The sequence below is a fragment of the Salvia splendens genome, chromosome 12, assembly GCF_004379255.2.
Source record: "Salvia splendens isolate huo1 chromosome 12, SspV2, whole genome shotgun sequence".
In the NCBI taxonomy this organism is placed as follows: domain Eukaryota; kingdom Viridiplantae; phylum Streptophyta; class Magnoliopsida; order Lamiales; family Lamiaceae; genus Salvia; species Salvia splendens.
In genome coordinates, this window is record NC_056043.1 from 30968343 (window position 1) to 30994669 (window position 26327).

Sequence of the window (26327 nt, forward strand, 5' to 3'; positions counted from 1 at the left end):
TTCCCAAATGTGCTCAATTAGATCCTCTTGGAGTTGGGTGTGGGCGCTAGAGTCGCGTGTCCTTGCCCGAATAGCCAACCGTTCTTGTATAGATGGATGCGCTCCACTTCGCGGCGGACTACTTGCGGTTGAGCTTCCGAGGGATTCGGGGTCGAACCAATTTCCGGCATCGGGTCCTTCGTCTCGGACAATCATGTTGTGCAAGATTATGCACGTATACATGATGTCGACCATGCTCTCCATGAACCACGAACGAGCCGGGGCTTTGATGATGTTGAAGCGCGCTTGGAGAACCCCGAACGCCCTCTCCACATCCTTGCGCGCAGCCTCCTGCTTCTGCGCAAAAAGAGCCTGCTTTGGGTTCGCTGGCCTGCCGCACGTCTTCACGAAGGTCGAACCCTTCTCGGAAGAACTCCTCCCTGACCGCCAAAGTATTCGCTATGTGGAGAAATAGCGGTTTCCGCATGCGGAAACGGCGACGGAAATAGGTATCTCCCCAAATCGGGTTATCGCAGAAGTAGTCGCGTACTAACCGTGCGGCGGCTTCCTCCCGGTTCCGATTGATGTACTTCCGGGAGCGTCGTGGGGGTGGTGCGGCTTCCTCCGCCTCTCGTCGTCGATCTTCTTCGAGTGATTGTTCCATTAATTGGCGCATTTGCTCAAAAGGATCCATTTGTTTGAGTTGATTGAAGATGGAAATTGGAGTGATAGAGAGGATTTGAGAGGAATAGATGTGTGTTTGTGTGTGAAATGAGTATGGAATAGAATTATTTATAGAGTAAAAAAATTAAAAATTTAAAAAATGAAAATAAATATTTAACGGTAATATTACCGTTTGAAAAAAAAAAAAATTTTTTTTATTAAAAATCGATTTTTTTTTAAAAAAAAATGAATTATTGCGTCATCAGTGACGACGCCCACTCGCGGGCCAGCGAGTGGGCGTCACGCACGCATGGGGACGTGCCACGTGTCTCGGGCGCGTGGCGAGACAGCTCGTCTCGTGTCTCTCCGAGACGAGCTACGCGACGAGACGGTCGCGAGCTGGAGACGAGATGGCCGCTGCAATGCGTCTCGCGGGGGTCTCGTCTCTCCGAGACGAGACGCGAGCCCGGCGCGAGACGCGTTGTGGATGGTCTAAGAGCACTATTAGGCTCTAATTATTTTAAAGTAATACGTATATATGAATACGTCATTGATGATAGGGGTATATATTTAATACTACTTTATAAATGTCATTTTAAAAGAATCTAACTTATTCACTATTTTCATTTGAATTATATACTAGAAATCAAGCTTTGTGATATACGAAGTGTCATATCACATTTAGTTAACAAAAATTTACAAGCTACTGTATACGTATCACTAATATTTAATTTTAGCCGCTCTATTTCCAATTTACAACTAGGGCTGGGGAAAAATACCGAAATACCGGCCTTATCGTACCGAAAAAATATCGAAAATACCGAATTTTTGGTATACCGTGACTTTCGGTACGGTATGATACCTTACCGAAAAATTTCGGTAAGGTAACGGTATGGATTTTCAAATACCGCGGTATACCGCTGCATACCGAAATTCGGTATATACCGTAAATTAAGGTATATACCGTAAACTAAGGTATATACCACAAAAATATAAACACAATTATATATAAAATATATTTTATATATTTTTAAATTATAAAATCTATTGTGAAATATAAATATAATTATGAATAAATTATATTTAATTTATTTTTTAAATTATAAAATATAAATAATATTCTAAAAACTCTAATTTTCTATTTTAATTGATGTTGAAACTCTAAGTTCGGTATACCGAAAACTTTGGTAAGGTAAATGTATGATTTTTTCGCATACCGTATTTACGGTAAGGTATACGGTATAGTGGTTTCGGTAAGGTATACCGTACCTACCCACCCTATTTACAACCACCAAATTTGGACCTTTTCACTTAGTAGTACTTCATCATACATTGAGTTCAAATAATGATCTTTTGAAACCTCAATTACTGAAGACTGAAACTACTAAAAGGTGCAAGACTGGTCTTATATTAGTTGTATGAGCAATTAATGATGGATTTATATATTAAATGGATTATTTCACTTAAATGTTTTGAGATGAGTTCTTTATTTTGATCTCTTCCTTACATATTCCACTCATTATATATTCAATTTAGTTGTGAAACCTTTTTTCGCTCATAATACATTTAATCATATCTAAATTGGGATGAAATGAGTACTAATATTTAGATACAATTAAAAAGACATCATAAAAAAAATCACGAAGTCCAACAATGGCGTTATTTGGTGGAGTAGTTTATTTTATTTTATTCACACGGCGGCATTTGATAAAGTATTGGATGTGAAATGAAATTTGACATTTTCTGGGGTCAATGTTGCAAATCACCATACATTAAGGGACAAAAATGTCAGCTCAATCAGCTGCCGTTCTTCACAATATATGTATACATGCATTCTTCCCATGAATCTGTATATATTCACGCACAATATAATCATATATGTAGCGTTTTGCTCTTCACCTACGCGCATTGATCCTGTATTTTCGGTTATTCAAAGCATTGTCACACCCAAACAACAAAAGAAGTTGCGGATTAATTAAGAATTTGGCGATTTTTAAATTTTACCGACGATTTGGGTATAGAGAGGGCCACTAACAAGGCGAGAAGGTTCAATTTCTTCCAGACTTTGGGGAATTTTGAGTGGAGCGGTTTTGTTTCGTGTTTTTCTTCGATTGGTGAAGCGTAATTTGAGTATGAAATTGAACGCGACGATTCTGTATTCATGCGTGGATGACGAGAGAGAAGAGGCATCGACGCTGCCATCGGAAATCTCGCCGCCGGCGCCGGCGAGTATTATAGTGGGCTATGCATTCACTTCGAAGAAGAAGAAGAGCTTTTTGAAGCCCAAGTTTATCCGCTTAGCTCGGTACTCGTCCGGATTTATTTTCTTATTTTCTCGTGATTTGTCTGTAGAAATGCGATGATCCATCGATCGCTTTACATTGCGTTCTCTTTAGGTTTTTCATATCTTTCGCTGATTTCCGTAGTTCTATCTTCTTTGTGATTACGTTGGCTGATTATGCAAATTCACACATGTTTACTCTTTTCAATTTAATCTTAGAACATGATGCATGCAGAGGTGTTCTTGGCAATATGTATTTTGATTTCAAATAAGGGAATGGACTAGATTAGTGATTTAGTCGATTTCTGTTCTCTTGGAATGGTTAATTTTGATTCGGTTGGTACATTTCCTTTCTTTCTCTATAAGGAAGATTGATAATTATAATTATGAAGGATTCACATTATTGAGTGGCTGGTTTTCTGGAACTGTTTGTTTAACTTATCTAAATCTATATGGTTTCAGAAGGAATCATACATGTGAAATTCTTCTTTGGAAGGAATATTCCATTATATGTTCTCTTAAGATTACAGTCAACTTATTTTATGACCTAGGTATTTAAAATCATCTGCTGCTTTTTATCAAAAAAAAATCATCTGTTGCTTTCCCACTGCAATGGAAGATTTGGTATTTAATGCTTGTCCCTACTGCTGCTTGTAAGAATTTAGTACTCCACTGCAAAGAACTAGTTTAGTGAACCCCACTTGTCTAATTTTGCACAACTAAAAATGGACATAAAAATCAATTATTGATTTTATTGCCTAAATTTCCATCTGCCCCACTGTGATTGCTGATACAGGCTAGATCCGAACAAAACCATTTGAATTGTATTTGGCTGTAATCTAGTGGATTGGGAATTCTTCTGGGATCTGCTAAAACTTGAGCGCAGTATCTTCTTTTCCAGTTTCGGCTCCAAATATGTTCTAAAACTTTTGAAGACCAGTCCTCCCTAATTTAGTTTTTTCCCCTTCATGGCGTTTAGTTGCCTGATTTGCATTAAAATGCAAGTATAATTTGATAATTTTCTATGTTATGCTATTAACTTATCCTCAACCAAATAACTTGGAAATATGAGGCTACAGTTTTGATTGGTGATTCTCCAAATGCCTGCTTATTCATTCTATTCTTTTTTTGTTTATCAATCGATTATCACTTAACTTCAACTTGTTCACCACATCGCTTGAATCTTGATAACCATAAATTTTCCATTAATTTACTGAAAACCCCCTTAGATGTTTTGATGAGGTATAATCTACTTTTCTGGTCACTTAAGGGGTCGCATTTTCTAATGCAGAAATAAGGGCATTCAATTTGTTCCAATTGATCTCAAAAGAGCTTTATCAGAGCAGGGTCCATTCAATATTGTTTTACACAAGGTTTGAGTTATTACTGTCATATTTGCTTGCTAATTGTTTGAATTCCTACAATAGATGCAATGTCAGTATTGCTATTTTAGATGTTAACACATAGGTATTGATAGTCCTCTGACCATCGTTTTAGGAAGAAATTCTGCACCAAACCATTTCAACTGAAATATATAGTGGAAACTGAGCCCAACAGGATCCAGAGGTTAGCTTGCATAAATGGAAATGAAGGTTAAAAAGAATGAATGATTGTTTCTTGACATATTTTGTTAAGCAATTAACTAATAAATTTTAAAGTATAGCCTGATCAGAAAGGATGCATTATAGCTTTTCACACTTAACCATAGTTTTTGGATTCAATAATCTCACGACTTCTGATTGTCTGCCCTCTTCTTGTTCATTTACAAGTGGCACTGCACTAGCCAAAATTCTCTGAATGTCTTAGTATGTAACCGCAAAGTCCAAATAAAAGTCTATTGCTATATTCTCTCTCATCATTGCTAACTTCGTCTTGCCTTGTTGGATGGACCCATTTGGCAGGTCCTAGATACGAACACTTCCAAGGATCTGTCTAGTCATCATTTTTATTTTTCTACCCGAGTTCTGTTACAGGGATCTGCATCTATTTGTACAAAAAGGCTAATTCGGATATATTTTTGTTACTTGGCATTAAACTAATTATCCTTCACGATGGCGAGTTTCTTGATGTCGAGTTTTTTAACACCAAGTATTTCAAGTATTGACCAACTTGAACCAACCTCTTCAATATTAGGAATTAAAGTTTGTATTTTATGTATTTATTTATTTTTGGTTTTGCAATGTGAGAGAAAAGAATGTAATAATGAATTAAAAGAACCATAGGAGGACAAATGAATTTAACTTTAATATACATCTCATTTACTAAGACTAGCAATTATGAATTGCCTTAAAAATTTTGCACTTATTTTGTCAAGCCAATAGCCCCTGTAATCATGAATTGCCTTCTTATAATATGACGCTTGTGTCAAACCCAAAAAAATATGTAAAATGCATATTATCATTCACAGTTGCCCTCATCTTTATTGATTGATTGCACTTTTTGATTTCAGTTAGAAGGGAGGGACTGGTCCCAGGTTATTGAGGTTTGTGCTCTCAACTTTATATTGGTTTATGAATCCAATGGTCTAGTGCTGCTGTGGAATTTCTACTGTGAGAACTATGCCATGAATCCATAAACTACTTAGTCTTCGTCGTGATTCATGAGGATCAAACAAGTGAGGATTGTACTTTCTAGATCAAGTATACTTGTGCAGGTGTAGGTCTGATGAACATTTGCTGTAGTGAGTAAACAAGGGGATTTTGATGTCCTGAGTAGCTTGTCCTAGTTGGCAGTAACTTTTGAAGTCTTTACTACTTGTGAGAGTACCAGAATTTAATCAAGTTGGAACTTAATGTTATTAGATATATAAAAAAACACCCTGTGAGCATAAACAAAAAAAAGCAAATGATGAACAAAGGCTTCATACTACTCTGCATTTGTTTTCATGTGTTCCCAATTCTACTAATGTTTTGGTGGTGAAATAATGATAGAATTACACATTCACTTTAAATAATGTTAGCCTTTATGCTACAGGATATTTTAATTTGACTGGTAGAGTTGCTAGATTGGCCATTCTGTGAAGCCTTATAATCTTATTACAAAGTTCTAGGTTTTTTGTCAGACTTCAGGGAATCTAAGATCTCTCTAAGACTATTAGGATAAAGAACACTTTTTTAATGTGTAATGTTGTCAAAAGATAATTACATATTTCCTTATTTCTGTAGAATGCATAGAAGATCAACATTTCATGCATCTCCCTGAACAAGAACGGAAATGATTTAATGGACTGGATTACTTGAAACCTAAAATGGTGACTTGGAGGACGAGCTACTGTGGTTGACTAATTGAAAATTTGGCTCATGAAGTAGCTAAGACCTGTGTATTTTCTTGTGGAAGTAATTCAGATTCATTTCTCTCAGTAGCTGACTAAGGTCTACACTTACAAGCAAAGGAAAAGAAAAATCTTGCATGTGATCTTTCTTGCTTTGGAGAGAGATCCAAGGAAATTTAGAATATCATGCCATGTTTCAATGAAATTTGTTTCTCATTTGTAGCCAAACATTAGAAGAAAGATATGTGTGTATAAAGTATAGTCAATAGGAACAAATCAAGTCTCCATAAAACTCAAGGTACACAGAGGAAACTTATAACTGTTTCTCATGGAACAGACCTATTGTAGTTTAATGTTTAGTAATATGTCACTTCCCTTGCTTGTTGCTTTAAAACAGAGTAATCTTTACGTTCCATCCTTGCGTGTCAGTCTTGATTCTTGAACTTAAAAGGCCTTAATTCTGAATTAACTATTGAACAACAAGCAAAGTAGGAGAACCGAGAATGCAAGCATGGATGAATTCTTAGCCTAGCTGGAAAAGCTAGTTATTTTATATGCTGCAGCATCTTTCTTTCAGTCTCATTCTATTTCATATTTTCCATTGAAGGATTATCAGAGATTACATCCAGAGGTGACAGTTGTTGATCCTCCTGAGGCCATTCAGCATTTACGCAACCGTCAATCAATGCTTGAGGTGGTTGCTGACCTGAAATTGCCCGAATCTTATGGTAATTTCATGCACAAGCAAAACAGTACTCTTGTCACTATATGAAATGGTTTTTTATACTTCAGTCTGCCCTTTTCTTGCACTCTCCTTGCTATATTCGAAAATGGGTCTTTTGTCTTCTCGACCAAATCTTATCTTTGTCGGTTATGGTAGATGAGTTCCAGACTATTTGATCTTCTTCAAATTAAATACATGGTGCCTTTTGGGTATAATTGTCGCAGGCAAGGTTTGCACTCCACGGCAGTTGGTGATTTCAAAAAACCCTACTTCGGTACCAGATGAAGTCGTTAAAGCAGGATTAACAGTACCCCTAGGTAGCCTTATTTTCATTTTCGATGGAGAAACCAGTTTAAACTTGTTCTTATAAAGCATGAAATTATTCATTTGACTCCTATTTTTCTCTTACTATTAGTGGCAGAATGTGGGTGGTTTTTGGTTCTGTTGTATAATGTGTACAAAATTCATGATGCTTTTGTACCTCCAAGTATAGAGTTTGTAACTCTTTGGTGTTATCATTCTGGATGAATCTCATTGAACTGAATAAATAACCTAGATATTGATAGAGTAAAGGCGGATGAATGCAAACTGAACAGAAATATTATAGAGATAGATCACTCTGCTACAATCCTTCTATTATATACTGTAGGAAACCCTAACCCTAAAAGCCCATGCACACGCTCTCTCTCCCCTGACATATGTGTACCAACGTGCCTCCATTCTAATAGAGATGATCGTGGAAATGTGATAAGCTAGTTAAAAAATTGCACGTGACAATAATTTGGCAGTGTTTCTCTTTCCATGAAAAGACGTATTTTACTCATTATTCAGGTTCTTTGATATGTTAAGCTAGTTGTTTCGTTCTCTCTGAGACGTATAACCTATGTCGTGTTCTGCTGTTCCAGTTGTTAAACCACTCGTAGTGGATGGAAGTGTAAAGTCTCATGCGCTTTTCCTTGCATACGATCATATTTCCCTATCCGAACTGGAAGCTCCGATGGTTTTGCAGGAATTCATTAATCACAGTATGGGAAGTTTGTTGTCATCTTCTGTCCTTCTTTCAGCTATTGCTTATTAAATTTGAATTACTGATATGTTACTCTCAATGGTAGGTGGTGTCCTCTTTAAAGTTTTTATTGTTGGTGAGTCTATTAAAGTTGTCAGGCGTTTCTCTCTGCCTGATTTAAGTGAAACGGACATATCAACAAATTCTGGGGTGTTCGGCTTCCCGAGGGTTTCTGGTGCTGATTCTTCTGCAGATGATGTGGATCTGGATCCTGCTGTTGCTGGTAAGTTTGATTGTACTTGCAGATATTACAATTCCACATCCTGCGTGAGTGGAGCTCTTTCTTTCATTGCTCTTCTATTCTGCCACGCAAAAGTTTACTACTCATTCTAAAAATCAACTAGGGTCAATGAAACAATCATTTTTGTTTTAATCTTTGGTGCTTGAAACCTTGTCCCTATGTCTTGTGAGACTAATACTGATTGCATCTATTTCTTTTGTTGAAATGAGTAACAGCTCACAATCTAATTTCACATAGTTAATTAATTTACTGCAGAGCTTCCTCCGCAGCCTATGCTTGAGATGCTTGCAAAAGAGCTCCACCATCGACTGGTAAAATCCATTTTCATTGAAATTTTGCTTCATCTATTCTGTAGTTCTATCGACTTGGCACATTAGATAAGTGATTGTCTGAGCTTGGTAATATTAGGGACTTCGGCTGTTCAATTTGGATATCATTCGCCAGAAAGGGACCAAAGATCTGTATTACATCATCGATATCAATTACTTCCCTGGTTAGTGCTCGTTAATTTCTGAATTATGCGTCTTGATGTGGACATTACAGCATGTATATGTTGCTCCCCATTCAACCCCTTAGATAAGTTTTGCTACACGAGTCAAATATGTTGGCAGTCGCCTAATTCATGCTATTCACCATTTTCATCTCTTCTCGTGTCATCTGCATCACCGGAGCGTGAAAACAGCCAACTCCATTAGTGAAATAGAGTAAACAAGTTGAAACAGCAAACTGCTCATTCATTACTTTTAACCTTGTACTATTCTCTTTCTGAATCGCGCTAGTGTTCACGTCTTGGTGCTGAGGTTTGATCGTTGCAGGGTATGGAAAAATGCCGGACTACGAACAAATATTCACAGATTTTCTTGTTAGCCTTGTGCAAAGCTAGCTAGAGAGTATACATACACATACATGGTAAATTGTGTATCTGCTTGTAAATGTGTTTCTGTTACTAGCAGAATTGCTAGTTACCAATATATTTTGCCATCCCATCCACAATTTGGGTGCTCTTCTTTTTTTACACTTTTTTCACGAATATTTCTCCGTGGTGCTAATTTTGATATCATATGGGGGTTCTATTAGTTTCTTCCAAGTTTATTATAACTAAATTGTTACTTTGCTGTTACAGTTTTTTTGTAGAATCAAATTCATGTTTATTTAGATTAATAAGTTGTCAATTTTCTTGAAAAATACATATACTATAAATTAGTTAAATTTCCAATGTCTATTATGTAGCATTTGTCTGTGTCACAATAAATCTCTATTTACAATTTCAGTTCATCAAATATTAAGTGTCTTATTTTATTTTTATTATAACTGGTAAATACGTACATAGGTAGCGTATTCGACTAACTTATCATACTTTCCAAAATTAACTTGATTAAATGCATATGATTCAACATTTAAATTCTTGCAGAAAGTTGAAACCCCAACAAGGGTCCCCCACATTTCGGTCGACAGTATTATGAGGGGTATTCAATTAAGATACGCATTAGCCCGCAAAGAGGGAGTTGAGATACGCATTAGCCCGCAAAGAGGGGGAAGGATTCAACATTTAAATTCTCACCATTAATATTACCCGCATTTTAAGAACAAAATTCGTATCCTATAAAACTTTGGCAGCTAATCAATTTTTAAATTTAAGTTGACGAAGTGCAAAGTTCTGGAAGAGACTTTTATTCTTTTACTATAAATATGTCATTACATAGATTTTAATCTTTATATTCTTATCGTTTTTTCATAATATTCTTTGTTGAATTCTCTTTGCGCGAGGAAGCGGGAAAAAAGATATACTGAAACGTAAAAGAATAACTACATAAAAGAAGCGGAAATGGTATACTGAAACGTTTTCATAATATTTAGTTGTTGAAATGGTATACTGAAACGTAAAAGAAGTGGAAAAAATCTAACATGTTGCGCGAGGAAGAAGAACAAGCAAGGATACGGAGAAAAACAAAAACATAGCATAAAATATTTAGTTTATTATTAATTTATATTTATTTATTTAAGTATAGTGAGCTAAGGTTATATTTTTTTAGTTTTTACAGTATGCTTCGATGTAAAATATCGTTATATTCTTATTAACTTTTAACTGATTTGTTTTGACTATTTTAACATTTATCACTACTTTAAGTTTATAGCATGATAATTTAAAAAGCGATTCAACTTTTTTACAAACTTTTAAACTCAGTATGTTCTTTGCATAAAAAAAATTATTAACATTAAATTACATTAATTTAGTTGATAAATAGAATATATAAAATCAAAATAAAAGATAAATATCAAAATTATAATAATTAAATAAAAAATCAAGTACCATTTTTACACAAGAAATAATGTAGGTAAAACGCATTAATAATTAATTTTATAATAAATTTGATGTTATATAAAATTATTGATTATAGGATTAACTGTATACCCTAAAATGTAATAATACGTATAATTTTTTCTCCCATATTCATCGTCCTTTTCACCATATTCATCGTCTTCTTTTATTCGCGTGATGACTTTAGCCTCTCACTATGCGCTTCATTCCTTTTCCATTTTCAATAACGATTTCCGTCTAGTAGTTGGTTGTTTTGGACGCTACCGCCGCTGCCAGCCTGTTGTCGACCAAAACATATCCCATAGTCGCCACCCTCATCTTCTTCACGCTTCATCTTCTGTATTTCCATTTTAATTTTGGGTTACTGGATTTGAATTTCCTTCATATATGAAGATCTCCACTTTCAGGGTGAGAATATGTACATACATGTCTGTTTATATATTATTAGTGGTGATATGTATGTATTTAATTAAAAGTCTTTTTGGTTGATGAAAAAACGTCTAATTGAAGAAACGATTGAATTGGAAAGAAGAATGAAACAAAAGTTTATGCATCGTCCATAAATAGTGACTTGACGATGCATTGTAAATATTAATATTCTTTTTATTTTATATCATCATAATATTCATAATGACATTTATGTTGTTTTTTCCAAAAATCCATTTTATATATGTATAAATAGATTAATATATAAAAGAGAACTCATATTCTATCAAATGAAAAATCATATTATGGGCAGATAGAGTCTATTACAAGGAACTTTTATTGGAGTTTCGATATTCTGATTTTTTTGAAGTTTCCATCAACTGTAGATCCATTATACACATTGTGACATTATTAAAGCAAGCTAAGTGGACATTATTTTCCAATTAATTTAATGAAATTGTTTGGCGGAAACATATATTGACAATAATTAAATGGCTCGATTAATGATTAATCTTTATTACGTATACAAGGGTTCGTCTTGGGATAATGCAACCCTAAATATATACATATAGATACTAAGATGATTACTGACAGATTCAACGCAGGTCAAGTTGCCGCCTTAGGAGGAGGCTTGTCCCGATGTCAGACTCAATACCTCTGCCATGACCACCACACCCCCAGATTACTGGAAGAGTGACGAAACAACGCCTTGTATGTGTGTCTGTAAAAATAGAAATAATTATATTGTATAAGGAATGTAATTAAAGACAAACTCTAAATATTGTGTACAAACTTCAAACTATGATCAGGTCCGTTAAAAAATGTCAACAGATTATAAAATAACAGCAATAGAAAATATTAACACAGTGTCAATGGTTGACACCGTGTTGACATTGTGTTGATATTGTGTTGACATTGTATTGACATCAAGATCTTGAAATTTTACGCTGTGTTGACATTGCTGTATTGAATAATTTGGAATTTGTACAATATACGTAGCCACAATACATAAGATAAAATAAACTAAAAGAGAAAAAAAGAGAGTGCGAGTACATTTCTTTATTCTATATGACTATTAAAACTTGCCAAAGCAAAATAATAGGGTTATTAAATCAATGATATGCTAGATCTCTTTAAATTAAGAAAGAAGCTCTTTGTGAGAAAGTAGGAATTTCCGCAAATAATAGGCAAAATAAACGAGAAATATTAGCATAGGGGAATCGGAATCCTACCAGAAGAGGAGGGTTTTGGCTGTGGTTAGAGAGTGAATCCATTGAAGAAGGCCGCTACCTGCTTTCTCGCTAACCAAATCACTTCCTGTATCCACTTGATCTTCAATCTCGAAAGCCTGATTGTGACACAGATACAGGATTTTCGTTAGTTTTCTATCAGGATTCCGTTCGCCGCCGAGCTGTAGAGAGCGATTTTGGTTGCAGACCTCACCCGCTGTAAATAATCGCAAATTGTACACATATCTGCAGCAGCGTACTCTAATGCAGTCGAGATTGGGGTTAGGGTTTTGAGATTTTTGCCATTGGAGCTTGCTTGCTTGCACAGGTATATTTAGGATGGCTCTCGCAACGACAGCACAGTCAAGTCGCTACATTGGTCCAGCGGCTGCCACCGGAGCTAACAACCTCGACGCTCTTAACCGAGTGCTTGCTGACCTGTCCGTCCGCGGCAATCCAAAGGTATGAAAAATCTACTCACTGTCATGTTTGAAAGTAGCTAGCTATATGGTGTGAATTCTACAGATAGCAGAAGCTGGTTGCTGATTTTACTTTAATGCACATTAAATTGTTTAATTTGTCTTTTTAGTTTTTACTACTTGCAAATTTGTAAATTCGATTGTACATCTTGATGAATGGAGTGTCTAATAGGATGGAGCTGCTCCGGCACTGAGAAGATATGTCGAAGAGCAAGCTCGTGATCTCAGTGGTGAAGCGTTTTCACGTTTTATGGATCAGCTGTACGATCGGCTTACTGGACTTCTAGACAGCAATGATGTTGCTGAAAATTTGGGTGCTTTGAGGGCCATTGATGAGCTAATAGATGTGGAAATCGGGGAGAATGCAGTCAAAGTGGGGAAAATCGCAAATTACATGCGAACTGCGTTTGAGGCAAAGCGTGAACCTGAAACTTTAGTTATTGCTAGTAAAGTTTTGGGCCACTTGGCAAGAGCAGGTGGAGCAATGACAGCTGATGAAGTGGAGAGGCTGGTATGTTCAGTTATTTTTTTCTATTAGTGGTACAATACCTCAGATTCTTTGTAACCTTTTGTCGCTGCTGTATTTCTCAGGTTAGAATTGCATTGGATTGGCTTCGTGGTGATCGAGTCGAATATCGCCGTTTTGCTGCTGTTTTAATTTTAAAAGTAAGTCCCACCTACCAATGTGTTGATGCTTACAACTTTTATTATGATTGTGTGGATATTTTGTGGGAATTCCACCCATCCCCCCAAAGGAATAAATTGCATTTGCTTTTGTGAGCTTAGGAAGAAAGAACATTGAAAGGACTTGGAGATATATGCGTGTATAATATACTTGGCTTTGTGTTGTAAACTAGACAAAAAGGTCCGAGTAGAAGATCCACCCATAATGTTTACAATGAAACCAAATCACTCCTTAATTCCTTATCGCCAAGATTGCTCATTTCACTAACAGACAACATAACTTTGTTAGCTAAAACCTAAAAATGTTTTTTTATAAAAAATCTAGTTTTATTTTTGTCTTTATTCATGTGTTTGTTGGAGATGTTAAATGCTGTGAGGTTTGGTCGGAGAGGTTGTATAAAAAACCTTATTCCTAGGAGGGTTGAACTCTAAGGGCATCGGCGGCGCGAAGGTGGGGCCTCGGTAGGATGTGACGCGGTGGAACGCGTTGCGGGTGGCGTGCTCTGTGGATCGAAGAGGGACAAACAATCCTCCACGCGCCCTCCCCTTCCGTGGCCTAATGGAGAAGGACGCTCAGTTGCTTGCTGGGCATGTGAGCGGGCTTCAGTTTTTGCTGATTATTCATTTACTTTTAAAATTTGAAAAATTTGAATTTTAGTTAATTTCCCCTTCACTAGCCGATGGGTAATGTTATTTTCCCTTTTTTTAATACCCCAACCCCTTCTATCCCCTCCTATAAATACCCCCTTAAACCCACTTCATTTCCTCACCATTTTCATTATCTTTATCTCTATTTTCTCTGTCAATTTCTTCATCATCTTCATTCACACAAAATTCCACAATGTATAGCAACGACAACCTAAACCAATGGCGTGATATGTTAATGTTATTTTGTCAAGGCTTTGATCTTAGTACTCTTTCATTTGATGTAAACACTACAGCGTTCAGAGCCACCCATCCAAGGTTTCTGCCTAATCGCCATCTCCCTACCCATCGGCTCCCCAAGGCGTTTCTTCAATTTAATTATAATGTACTCCTATAATAAAAATAAGAAGTAAGAAATGAATAAAAAAGAGATGATACTCATGAATAATGGAAGAGAAAGAATGAATATTCAATTAAGTTGTGGTTATTAAGTGATGTGTAGGGCTTGTGGTAAAATGTGGTGTGTGGCCCAACTAACGGGATGGTTGAATGTGGGCGCTTGGATGACTGAAGAACTTTTACATTTTCCATAATTATGTGTTTGGTGCTGATATTTTTAGCTGAAGTTGACGTTTAGTTGTAGCCGTACTGGGTCTTATATAAAAATTTACACTTGTTAAATCCTTTGACTAGGTGACAATGTGTATTACCATGTTGTGTTTCGTGTCCATGCGGTAATGAGACAATGGCCAAGCACGAACATAACATGATAAGGATATGCCTGACATGAACCCGGAAATTTCTGTTGACACAATACACAAGGATACAAAATAAATTACTTCACTAAATATATTTTAATAATAATAAAATATTACTCCTTCCGTCCAAAAAAATAGTTTCATTTGTGGACGACACGAGTTTTAATGAGAAATTGGTAAAGTAAGAGAGAGGAGGAGAAAAGGTGGGTAAAGTATAAGCGAGAGGAGAAAAAGTGGAAAAGTATGAGAAGAAACTTTCTATTTTTAGAAATGGGACTAATTTTTGTGGACATCCATAAATGGCAAAATGAGACTATTTTTCATGGACGGAGGGAGTACTATATACCAAATGGCACGACAAAACACAATATTAGCAGTATACTATAGGATAAGACCATTATCAAACCCTTTAAAAGTTACAAAATACATAAAATTCATAATAAAATATTTATATTTTATTATTGAATAAGTGTCGATATGATAGCCACACAATTACACAACACGACAGAATAAGTGTGCCCTGTCATGCAGCTTGCAGACACAATAATAACATGATCACAAAAAGCCCATCATGTCATGCTATTATGCCATGTTAAAATTGCCACCCTGCATTTGACCATCAGTATTGCTATTGTTTTCGGGAAGAATGAAAATGCACATGGTAGTTTAGCAATCACTATTTTTGAACAGGCTCTTTTAATTGTCTAGTAACTCATTCTTCATGAAGTTTTTCTCATTAAAGTTGTTTTTCACTTTATGCCTTCAGACCTATTAAAAGTTTGCAATTGTTCTCATAGGAAATGGCTGAAAATGCTTCAACTGTATTCAATGTGCATGTTCCGGAGTTTGTTGATGCCATATGGGTTGCTCTGAGGGATCCAAAACTGGATGTTCGAGAGCGTGCCGTAGAAGCATTGCGTGCTTGCCTTCGTGTCATTGAGAAGCGTGAGACACGATGGCGAGTCCAATGGTAATTGTGCTATTTGTGTAATGCTATGTGCAACTATTCGTGTTATGCTTTGGCAACTATTTATTGTGATGCTATTTTTTATTTTGTAAATTTGGTTTTCTGTTATGCACATTCTCCCATGCTAAATTGAAATTTTATAATTCTCTAATTACGTTGACACAATGTTGTCAAAGCAGTATGGCGGCTTATGGCGGTCCGCCCGAAAACCGCCACAGGGATATGGCGTATCGGTATGGCGGGATATGGTGGTCATTAATTAAATAAATAAAATAATATTTATATATTTATATATAGTTCAGAAAATTAGAAAATAATAAAAATATAACATCAAAATTAAAAAACTATTTAAACAATTAATAAAACAAAATAAAAAAGTTATATATAAGTCTAATAATTAAAGTCTTTAGTTCAACAAAACATAAAGTCATCCTAAGCAATACTCAATAGTCATCAATCATCAAGCTCAACATAGTCTTCTAGTTCATCCTCATCACTAGAGGTGCCCAAGGTTTACGGTTCCAACAGTTAACCGCGAAATCATAACTGTCGGTTACGATTCCGAACCGAAATCATCGATTTTAGAACCGTGGTTCGGTTAAGGTTCGAAAATTTCCAAACTGAAACAGTGCCGGAACTGCCGGTTCCAAATCGGAACCGTGAAAAACCGCCAGAAAATCGCGAAACCGAGCCGGAACTGAACTGCAATACACCAGCAAAAACTGGCGATTCAGAACCGTGAAAAATCGTAAAAAAACCGCCGGTTCAGAACTGAAACCGGCGGTTTAAGAACTGTAACCGCGATGTTTAAGAACTGTAACCGCGAAACACCCTCGCGGTTCGGCAATTTCCAAAATCGGAACCGGCGGTGCTAACCGTAACCTCCGGTTTTGGAACAGTGGGCACCTCTATACTCATCACTATCATCAGCATCCATTGCTTCATCACTATAATTAGGGTTTCAATTTCTATTTTAAGTTTAATCCATTTTCATTCTAATTATAAAATAAAATGGGTTAGAATGGTTGGGTGGGCCGGTTCAATTTTGGGTTTATACCAAAATTCAATAAAAAAGTAAAAAATCCATTAAAAAGTCAAAATTAGAAAAAAGTCAAAATTACAGGAAACACCGCCATGGCGGGATATAATGGCGCTATGGCTCCACAACCGTGGCGGGCATGGCGGCCGACAGTGTTATTAAAAAGCGGAGATGGCGGCGCCGTGGCGGATGTCGGTGGCAGTTTCTAGGCTCAACGCCACCGCCACCATGTGATATGGCAGTTTACTCCCTTTTTTGAATGGCGGCCGCCATTCGCGAAGCGCCGTGGCAGGATATGGCTTTCATGGCGGTCGAGATGCCTTTTTGCCTTGTAAAACGACCCCGCTTACCCCACTACCCGGCCCACATGACATGTAACCTAGCCCATTGGCCATTATAAACAGTCTATTTATAGGGTTTATGGGAGTTTCTGGCTTCAAAACCATAACCGCTGATGTCAATCCAAGTTATCGTCTCTCCAGTCTCCACACGCACAAGGCTCCAGATTCTAGATTTTCATTCACGATTCAAGATAACTGAAAATTTTTATGTACTACTACTTGGATCATCCACAATAGCATCAGACTAGCATAGTTTAGCCAAAAACTCTTCCTGCCACATCATCATGCCCTTCCTAAAGCCTAGCCACTGTCCTAGTCAAGTAACAGCCTAGCAATAGGCTAACAATAGCCTAGCCAATGCCCTAGCCTAACAAATAAATTGACAAATACGATTTAATTCATTTTAATTATTGGTGTTTATCAAATATTAAAAAAATGAAGTGGAATGAGTCGTAAATATAGAGTATAAATAATAAAAACAAATAAATAAATCGGGTAGCTTATTGTTCGCCGCAAAATAGGCGGTCAGCGATCGGCTAGCCTGTTAGTCCATGCCCAACCCCTCGTTCGCTCCGCACTCGTCCTTACTGTTAGCCGATTGCAATGGTGGACTAGACGCCCGCCCTAGCCGCTAGCCTGTGGCTAGGGCGGGCACTAATCCACTATTGTGGATGCTCAGTTTGTATTAATTCCACTATTTAATTCTCTCTCTTTTCTTATAACTGTTCTACTCGATGCATGGATTAATTCCACTGTATAATTCTCTCTCTTTTCCTATAACTATTTTGCTCGATGAAAGCGTCTCCATAATTATTGTCTTCCACCATTTAATTTTCTAATTTTCCTATAACTATTCTAATTTTTTTGCATCTTATGTTATGTATTATATTTTATTTATTTGTTAATTTATCAACCGCCATTTACGCCATAATACCGCCATGCCGACCGCCTCATCCCTATGGCGGTTTTTTGACCGACCGCCATAAGCCGCCATACGCTATTAATAACACTGGCGGCCGATACAGAAAAATGCCATAAATCGGTGTGGCGATGGCGTTTTCATTACTAACCGATATGATATAGCGCCATATCACTGCCATAGCCGCTATTTAACAGCTTTGCGTTGACATGAACTCTGTGTATAAAGTGTAATATGAGAACATTTGTCTGGTTCTATCTTACAAAACTGCCTGCTGCACTTTGTTGATTTTTTCTGCTATTGTGAATGGATTTATTAGTGAAAATTTGTCAACAAAGTCATTGAAACATTAACAGTCTAATGATAACTGGTTACAGTAACATGGCCTTCCTTTGTCTCTGTAAGATGTATATATAGCTTTCTTATAGAAGGATAAGTAGAACATCACATTATGAGGCTCAGTTTGATTCTTGACTCAATGTGAAAGCATATTTTGTTAGTTCAAAACCATTGTATGGACATTATGGAACCGTTATATGGCTTGATTGATGAAAGTGTTGACTGAGATAATAATTTATAAAGAAATAGGCGACCGAGGGCATGCAAAGTCATAAGCTAAGAAATAATGAAATAATGTGTGACCAAATCCAGACGTATACTGGTAAATTGCTTTTGTTGGTGACTCTCCAAAAATTTGTTAGTCTATCTAATTTATGGCCTTCTCTTGTTCACATTATGATGCATGTTTTGAAAACTGTCTCTTTTTTCACAGAGCTTCCGCTAAGAAAAGATACGTTGGTTTCTTAGGTTTTTATCTGCTTTTTTTGCTTGTCGATTGCTTTCAGCTGATTTTATGTTGGTACTGTCATTTGCTCAATAATCTAATGACAGGTATTATCGTATGTTTGAGGCTACACAAGATGGATTGGGAAGAAATGCCCCTATACATAGCATACATGGCTCTCTGCTTGCAGTTGGGGAACTGCTGAGGTAGGTAGAGATGATGAGTTTGTTGTTTGCCGAAACTAGGTCTGTGCTTTTATGTCTTGTGAATGTTTGAATTTCCTTGCTTCTTGCCATGTTTGTGCTTCATCATGGCCTGCGATCTTCGTATACTTTTTGTTGTTATGGTTTCTTTGAAGTTGGTCTTCCCCAAACTCCTTCATGTTGTATTTCTAACTCGTGTAATCACATATGCTAATCTCTCTCTTGCCCTATTGATCTACAGCATATGCTAAACATCTACAGCATTTCATGTTTATTTTTCTTGATGCTGTTCTTACATTTGGGCTGGCCTTCAGTTTTGTTCAGTTCCCCATGTCTCTACATGATTTCAAGCTCACTTAAACATAGAATCCCTGTGTAATGTACATTACAACTTTTATAATCCCAAAATCTCTCTATCAATAAACATGTAAGTAGAAACCATGTAACCATAGGAAGGATGAATTTTCCACAACTGGCCAGTTTAATTACCAAATAGGGACACAGGTCATATTGATTGTGTAATCTATTTATTGTAATACTGTTCAAGGTATCAGGAAAATAGTGCAATTATTTCTATGTAAAAATGACACAAATACTCATATCATGGTTGAGCAGAATTACACTATTACTACCTCCGTCCCCGAAAGTTTGTCCCATTTTTCCATTTCCGTCCGTCCCCCAAAGTTTGTCCCATTTCACTTTTTACCATTTTTGGTAGTGGACCCCATATTCCACTAACTCATTCCTACTCACATTTTATTATAAAACTAATATATAAAAGTAGGACCCACAATCCACTAACTTTTTCAACTCACTTTCCATTATATTTTTTAAAACCTGTGCCGGGTCAAAGTGGGACAATAATTGGGGGACAGAGGTAGTATTATTTATCCAATAATAAAATATTTTTAGTATCATGGACTTCTAGTTAATACATATAACATATTATTTATATACACTATATTGTATAATTTGCATCAAACAAACCTGTATTATACATGATAGTGTATTAACTTAAATTATATGCATGCGGCCTAGTCCGTCTATGCTAGATATATAATTTAAAGAAGTTTTCATTTTGGTCCTGCAAAAAAAGCAAAAAAGAACATGCATTTTTTCACATATTTTAAATCAATGCATATGATAAACTTCTAATCATACTTAATTGCCTTTTATGTTTGTTTCACTTTTGTGTACATGTTTTTGTTAGATTTAAATGTTGACACATCTTGCTAGATTTGAAAATGTTTGGTCATTTAATTGGCTATGCACCACATGCTTAAATATTGTACAGTAATTTAAATTTCTTCATTCTCTATTTGAACAATCAAGTTGTATGTCCTTTTGATTTACAACAACATGGTTTACAATACACTGCTGTCAGTGGGAATGCCAGTTGGTTTGTAAATTATAATACTTATATCGTTTATTTATTCTGAGTGCTGTTTGCTCTATTTTAAGTTTTGATTTTGTACTTTGTGTTTCAGTTAAATTTTTATACATAAGTAACATAGCATCTAGGTGCCTAATGTCTTTTTGTTCATAGGAATGTGACCTCATATTTTATACAGTGTTGTGGATGCCAGTGTAGTTGGTAGGCACTGTATTTTCTCATGGAAAGATATAGACTGTGAAAGCAAATTACAAGTGCATTTGGATATGTTCATAAACATTTATGATGATAATTATTTGACTTTTCTTAGTGAATAAGACTTTTTTAGTGAATTAAGACTTTTCTTAGTGAATAGTGAGTACTTGACTAAGGTAAAATTATAGAAGTTGCTTTTATTGTGGGTGCTTGTTCGGAATTAAATAGAAATACCTTAGTCATTTTGTTTCCAATTGGCAGAAATACAGGCGAGTTTATGATGTCCAGATACAGAGAAGTTGCTGAAATTGTTCTTCGATATTTAGAGCATCGGGATCGGCTTGTTCGTCTAAGCATAACTTCTTTGCTTCCAAGAATTGCTCATTTCCTACGTGATCGTTTTGTAACCAACTATCTGACGGTCTGTTATTTTTCCTGCAAACAACTTTGTACAAGTCATTTTTAGTTTATTAGTCTGGCTTATACTTTTATTTATAACAGATTTGCATGAAGCATATTCTTCATGTCCTCAAAATCCCTGCAGAAGCTGCCAGTGGGTTTATTGCCCTCGGAGAAATGGCTGGTGCATTGGATGGGGAACTCATCAATTATTTGCCGACAATAACATCTCACTTACGTGATGCGGTATGAGTTAAGGCCTTTAAGTATCTTAAAAGTTCTATTGGAGCTGCATTCCCTGTATCTATGAAGCATATCAAGCATATACAATTTAACATGGCATTTCTCTATAGATTGCTCCTCGCAGAGGGAGACCGTCCATGGAGGCTTTGGCATGTGTTGGAAATATTGCAAAATCCATGGGGCCTTCTATGGAGCCTCATGTACGTAGTCTCTTGGATGCGATGTTTTCGGTTGGGTTGTCTTCCACCCTAGTGGAAGCCCTTGAGAACATAACTGGCAGGTCTAGCAAGACACCTTATGTTGTGCTTGATCTTCTCTTTTAGTAAATCGGGAGATCTGAAATGAGTTTTCTTATATTGCAGTATTCCATCTTTGCTTCCAACCCTTCAAGTACGCTTACTTGAGTGCATTTCAGGAGTTCTTTCTCGACACCAACAAGTTCAGCCAAGGCCTTCTGTTGCTCTTAGTCGAACCAGTAGCTCAGCAGCTACTTTACAAGTATCAGAACCCAATGGTTCTGCTCTTGTTCAACTTGCCTTACAAACTCTTGCCCGATTTAATTTTAAGGTTGTTTCTTCTTTCACCTGCTGTGCTTTTCTTGTTCTCTGAGTGTTTCTTGTTGTAATTGCTTTATAAACTCTCTCTCAATTAAATTGATAAGTAATTGGGTTGGTCTTAATCTGCCTGGTTCTTGCTTTACAAACATGGATCTGCTATTGTTTTAGGGTCACGATCTTCTTGAGTTTGCAAGAGAATCTGTTGTGGTATACTTGGAAGATGAGGATGGAGGTACACGGAAAGATGCTGCTTTATGTTGTTGCAAATTAATGGCAAATTCTTTGTCTGGTATCTCCGCTGCCCAGTTTAGTTCTAGTAGGACAAGCCGTGCCAGTGGAAAAAGGCGCCGCCTTGTTGAGGAGGTTTGATCCTGTCCAAATTTATCATAATTTCATTATGTAAATTTGCATGTGCGTAACTGTACTCCCTCCATCCCTAATAATTTGTCATCATTTGACCCAGCACGGGTTTTAAGAAATGTAATAGAAAGTGGCTGAAAAAGTTAGTGGGATGTGGGTCCTACTTTATATATTAGTTTTATAATAAAATTTGATTGAGAATGAGTTAATGGAATATGGGGTCCACTACCAAAAATAGAAAAAGTGAAAGGTGACAAATTTTTGGGGACGAACAAAAATGGAACTAAGTGACAAATTTTCAGGGACGGAGGGAGTATTCTTTTTTCCTTTTTAAACTTACAGAACTATATATTCATGTTCGTGGAATATGCTGCCCCTTGCATTTTCTATTTTGTTATTGATCACGAACTCTTATTAACAAATCTTTGCAAGCCAGATTTTTTAACCATGCTGAATCAACATATTAACAGAAAACACAGCCATTTCATATTTTCATCTTGAGTAAATTACGTATTCCTACTTCCGTGTATTGGGAGCTGTATTAAACAACAGCCATGTATTCTCATATGATTTTAATGCTATTTTCTAGTGCAGATTGTGGAAAAGCTTCTGATTGCAGCAGTTGCTGATGCTGATGTCGCTGTTAGGCGATCTATATTTTCCTCTCTGCACGAGGGTGGAGAATTTGATGATTTTCTTGCACAGGCTGATTGTTTGACTGCAGTGTTTGCTGCTTTGAACGATGAGGTATTTATCTAATGATTTGAAGAGTTAGATATCTCCTTGTAAGGTGGCATCTCTTAAGCTGGTGGAGTTGTCCTCTGTAACTTCCTGATTTTTGAAATGGTTTTCTATAGTTTATCAGTAATAAGTAGCATCTGGTACTCCTAATTCCTAGTTCTAAAGAATCTAAACTTCCTCTTCGTTAAAGCTAGAGTAGGCATGAGCCATTTAAAATTTTTACAAGACTTTGAGTACTCTCTGTATGATTTATCAATTTATGCTTTAGATGTGAAATGAGCTGCTTGAGGATTGGCCTTTTCATGTTTCAGTAAAAGGGTGTTTATAGAACCTCAAGTAGATTAGATGTTTAATTAACTTTGGATAATTCTGAATGATTAATCAACTGTTTAATTGCTTATTTTCTTTTTATGACAAGTCACCATGTTAGGAATCTTCCAGACTTTTACTTGAAATTTAGATCTCACACATATTGAGCACCCTTTTTCGAAGTGAGAGGACTGAGGACCTCACCATAGTCATCCTGTTTAAAAGTTCTGATAAAGTGAAGATTAACCATAGCTGAAGCAGGAATATTTGGTATTTTGGGTTGAGAAAGATGTCTAAATGAGCATCTACATCTATTTTTCTGGTCTTTCTTGTCAACTTCTTGACATGCTCCATCTTAACTCTATGTTAGGATTATGAAGTTCGGGAATTTGCAATTTCAGTGGCTGGAAGGCTGTCTGAGAAAAATCCTGCATATGTTCTTCCAGCACTCCGTCGCCATCTTATCCAACTATTAACATATCTAAAACAAAGGTATTGTTGAACACTTTTTTATGTTTAGTATAACCTCTTCTATGTTTACTTGCTGATCCAGTTGAACTTTCTTTCTGTTGTACCGATTACCTGTCTCCTTATTTTTTTTACCACATGCCATTAATAAGGCTACTGCTGTTATCAGTGCTGATAGCAAATGTAGAGAAGAAAGTGCAAAATTGTTGGGGTGTTTAATTCGCAATTGTGAGAGATTAATACTCCCATATATTGCTCCAGTACACAAGGTTAGATATTCTACTATGTCCCATTCAGTTTGTTGATTGATTTGCTTCTGTTTTTTTTATAATTTCATTGGAATTTTAGGCCCTTATTGCAAAACTCAATGAAGGAACTGGGGTGAATGCTAATAATGGCATTATAAGCGGAGTCCTGGTAACTGTTGGAGATCTTGCTAGAGTGGTGGGTATTCTCTTTATTTTTGCTTGTATATACAATAAATAGTTTCATCAGTTGCTTTAGTGTTTTCTTCCCGAATGTTTATTTTCTCTAAGCCTAGCAGCAGTATAGTGCTTCTTATCTAACAACCTCTTTTCTTGAAGGATTTGAGTTTCTTAAATATCAGCCGGTTGAGATTGACTCACAAAAGTAGCTTGCATCTATTTCTGATGGATTCATGTTTTTTCTAGGCTGATAATTACTTTGTATGTATTGTGTGGATAATATATTCATATCCCTTTCATAAAAGTGTATGTGAAATAACAGAAACTAATATTTTTATCTGAGTGCAACTACAACCATTATTCAGTTAAATTATTTCACTCCAAAAACTAAAATTTGAGCACGATATCATATGATTCATAGTTATTCTAGTTCTTGAGTCTAAAAAATTGAAGAAATAGTGAATGTGAAAAATCATACTAGTATTGTTATGGTTCAATGATTCAATGTCAACAGCTAAAGGGTACTGCATGGCATTTTTTTCAACATATATGTCAGAGAGTAGCTTAATGAATTTGAGCACCTCAACATACTACCTTCCTTAAGTTTGTATAAAGTGACATGGTTTTATTTTACCCTTTCTGGAACTTGTAAAAGGTACACAACAATCTTAAACCTCATTTTTATATAAGAAAGTTGTAGGAGCCAAATCTTAGATGAAGCCATTGCATCTGAAACATTTAGCCGTTCTATTAGGTTTGTTACTGCTTGCAGCTAGAACTACTGTTCCAGTTTGTCTTGTTTGGCTTATCACTTGTATCTTTGTTGCATGCTTGATGAACGATATACTAATTACTTCATTTGTATTGCTGACTAACTGTTAATACATCCCATCCATGTGTTCAGGGTGGTTTTGCAATGAGACAATACATTCCAGAACTTATGCCTTTGATTGTTGAAGCCTTATTAGATGGTGCTGCCGCCATGAAACGGGAAGTGGCTGTCACCACTCTTGGTCAAGTGGTACAAAGCACAGGGTATGATTTATTTTTTATTTGTATTATTTGTATGTTGGTCTGTGATGAATTTCCCTTACTTCTATGGCTTTTAACTGAATCAAGTATTATTCATGAGATCACTTAATCGTAACTGTGTGTAGTTTTCACCACTTTGAGGTCTATCTAACATGATTTAGATAATTTTGCAGTTATGTTATAACTCCATATAATGAGTACCCACAGTTACTTGGGTTGCTTCTAAAACTACTCAATGGTGAGCTAGCTTGGTCTACGAGACGTGGAGTTTTAAAGGTAGGTGTTTCTATCATGTTAATAATATTTTGTTTATTATGGAGAACGATCGGTTTTATTCCGTGTGTATTTATATCTTTTCTAGGTTCTTGGGATAATGGGTGCTTTAGATCCGCACGCACATAAGCGAAACCAACTAAGCTTACCAGGGTCGCATGGTGAAGTTGTTCGTGCAGCTGGTGATCCTGGTCAGCATATTAGGTCTATGGATGAACTACCTATGGATTTGTGGCCATCTTTTGCCACATCAGAAGATTATTATTCCACTGTGAGAACTTGAATTTGAAAGTCATGTTATTCAGCATTAAAATTAGTTATAAATTATTAGCTGATCTTTTCATTTCCTTTAATATGGATCTGGTTCAGGTTGCTATCAGTTCCCTCATGCGTATTTTTAGAGATCCTTCACTTTCTAGTTACCACCAAAAGGTGGTCGGATCCCTTATATTCATATTCAAGGTTAGTTTAACTGTTTAATTATTATGGATGTATGGGAGGCCTTATTCTACTTCTCCTATCATTATCACTGCCCCTGTTTTTTTTGCACCAACATATCCTGGAAGTCTTCTTTTTCTGTTACCGTTTGCTGCTTTATTACGACCACTTAGTTTTTTTCTGCATCGTGATTTGTTTTGTTTGTTTTGCGAGGTTAGTCAATGGGTCTCGGCTGTGTTCCTTATTTACCCAAGGTGAGTTGACTGTCCTTTTTAGTAAAATTCTTGCTTATTCATCCCTCGTGTTTTACAGTTAGTGATCTGTTACTTGCATATGCACCTCTCTGAGGACTCATTCTTGATATCACAGTTGCTTTGGAATGCAGGTCATTCAAAACAGATATTGTCTTGAAGCATCTTAAGATATACTCCCTCTGTCCCAATGAAGATGTCTTATTTTCCTTTTTGGTCGGAGG

The 26327-nt window shown here is 36.2% G+C and overlaps 2 protein-coding genes across 7 annotated transcripts in view; both read left to right on the forward strand.

The window, feature by feature from the left end:
* Positions 1–2509: 2509 nt before the first annotated feature.
* On the forward strand, positions 2510–9301 carry LOC121758885 (inositol-tetrakisphosphate 1-kinase 1-like). Of its 5 annotated transcripts, none has more exons than XM_042154308.1 (10): positions 2510–2947; positions 4215–4296; positions 5373–5405; positions 6802–6922; positions 7143–7235; positions 7824–7943; positions 8031–8207; positions 8481–8536; positions 8634–8718; positions 9041–9301. In XM_042154308.1, the coding sequence occupies exons 1-10, from the start codon at positions 2775–2777 to the stop codon at positions 9106–9108; spliced, it is 1008 nt and encodes a 335-aa protein (XP_042010242.1). In that variant the 5' UTR covers positions 2510–2774; the 3' UTR covers positions 9109–9301. The 5 variants fall into 5 exon arrangements, with proteins under 5 accessions (XP_042010242.1, XP_042010243.1, XP_042010244.1 ...); XM_042154309.1 differs by having other exon boundaries at positions 6811–6922; XM_042154311.1 differs by lacking the exon at positions 2510–2947 and adding an exon at positions 3730–3923.
* Positions 9302–12068: 2767 nt separating this feature from the next.
* Positions 12069–26327, forward strand: part of LOC121758878 (serine/threonine-protein kinase TOR-like) — a 28106-nt gene continuing 13847 nt past the window's right edge. Inside the window, exons 1-19 of one of the 2 annotated variants that reach the window (XM_042154304.1) lie at positions 12069–12662; positions 12852–13190; positions 13271–13345; positions 15564–15736; positions 18924–19022; positions 20869–21028; positions 21109–21252; positions 21360–21529; positions 21612–21816; positions 21975–22169; positions 22761–22913; positions 23587–23708; positions 23854–23953; positions 24033–24128; positions 25014–25144; positions 25315–25417; positions 25503–25685; positions 25784–25876; positions 26071–26106. In XM_042154304.1, coding sequence (XP_042010238.1) covers positions 12540–12662; positions 12852–13190; positions 13271–13345; positions 15564–15736; positions 18924–19022; positions 20869–21028; positions 21109–21252; positions 21360–21529; positions 21612–21816; positions 21975–22169; positions 22761–22913; positions 23587–23708; positions 23854–23953; positions 24033–24128; positions 25014–25144; positions 25315–25417; positions 25503–25685; positions 25784–25876; positions 26071–26106 — 2700 coding nt within the window. In that variant the 5' untranslated portion in view covers positions 12069–12539. The remainder of the gene's footprint in view (positions 12663–12851; positions 13191–13270; positions 13346–15563; positions 15737–18923; positions 19023–20868; positions 21029–21108; positions 21253–21359; positions 21530–21611; positions 21817–21974; positions 22170–22760; positions 22914–23586; positions 23709–23853; positions 23954–24032; positions 24129–25013; positions 25145–25314; positions 25418–25502; positions 25686–25783; positions 25877–26070; positions 26107–26327) is intronic. The other variant, XM_042154303.1, reaches the window with a different exon arrangement.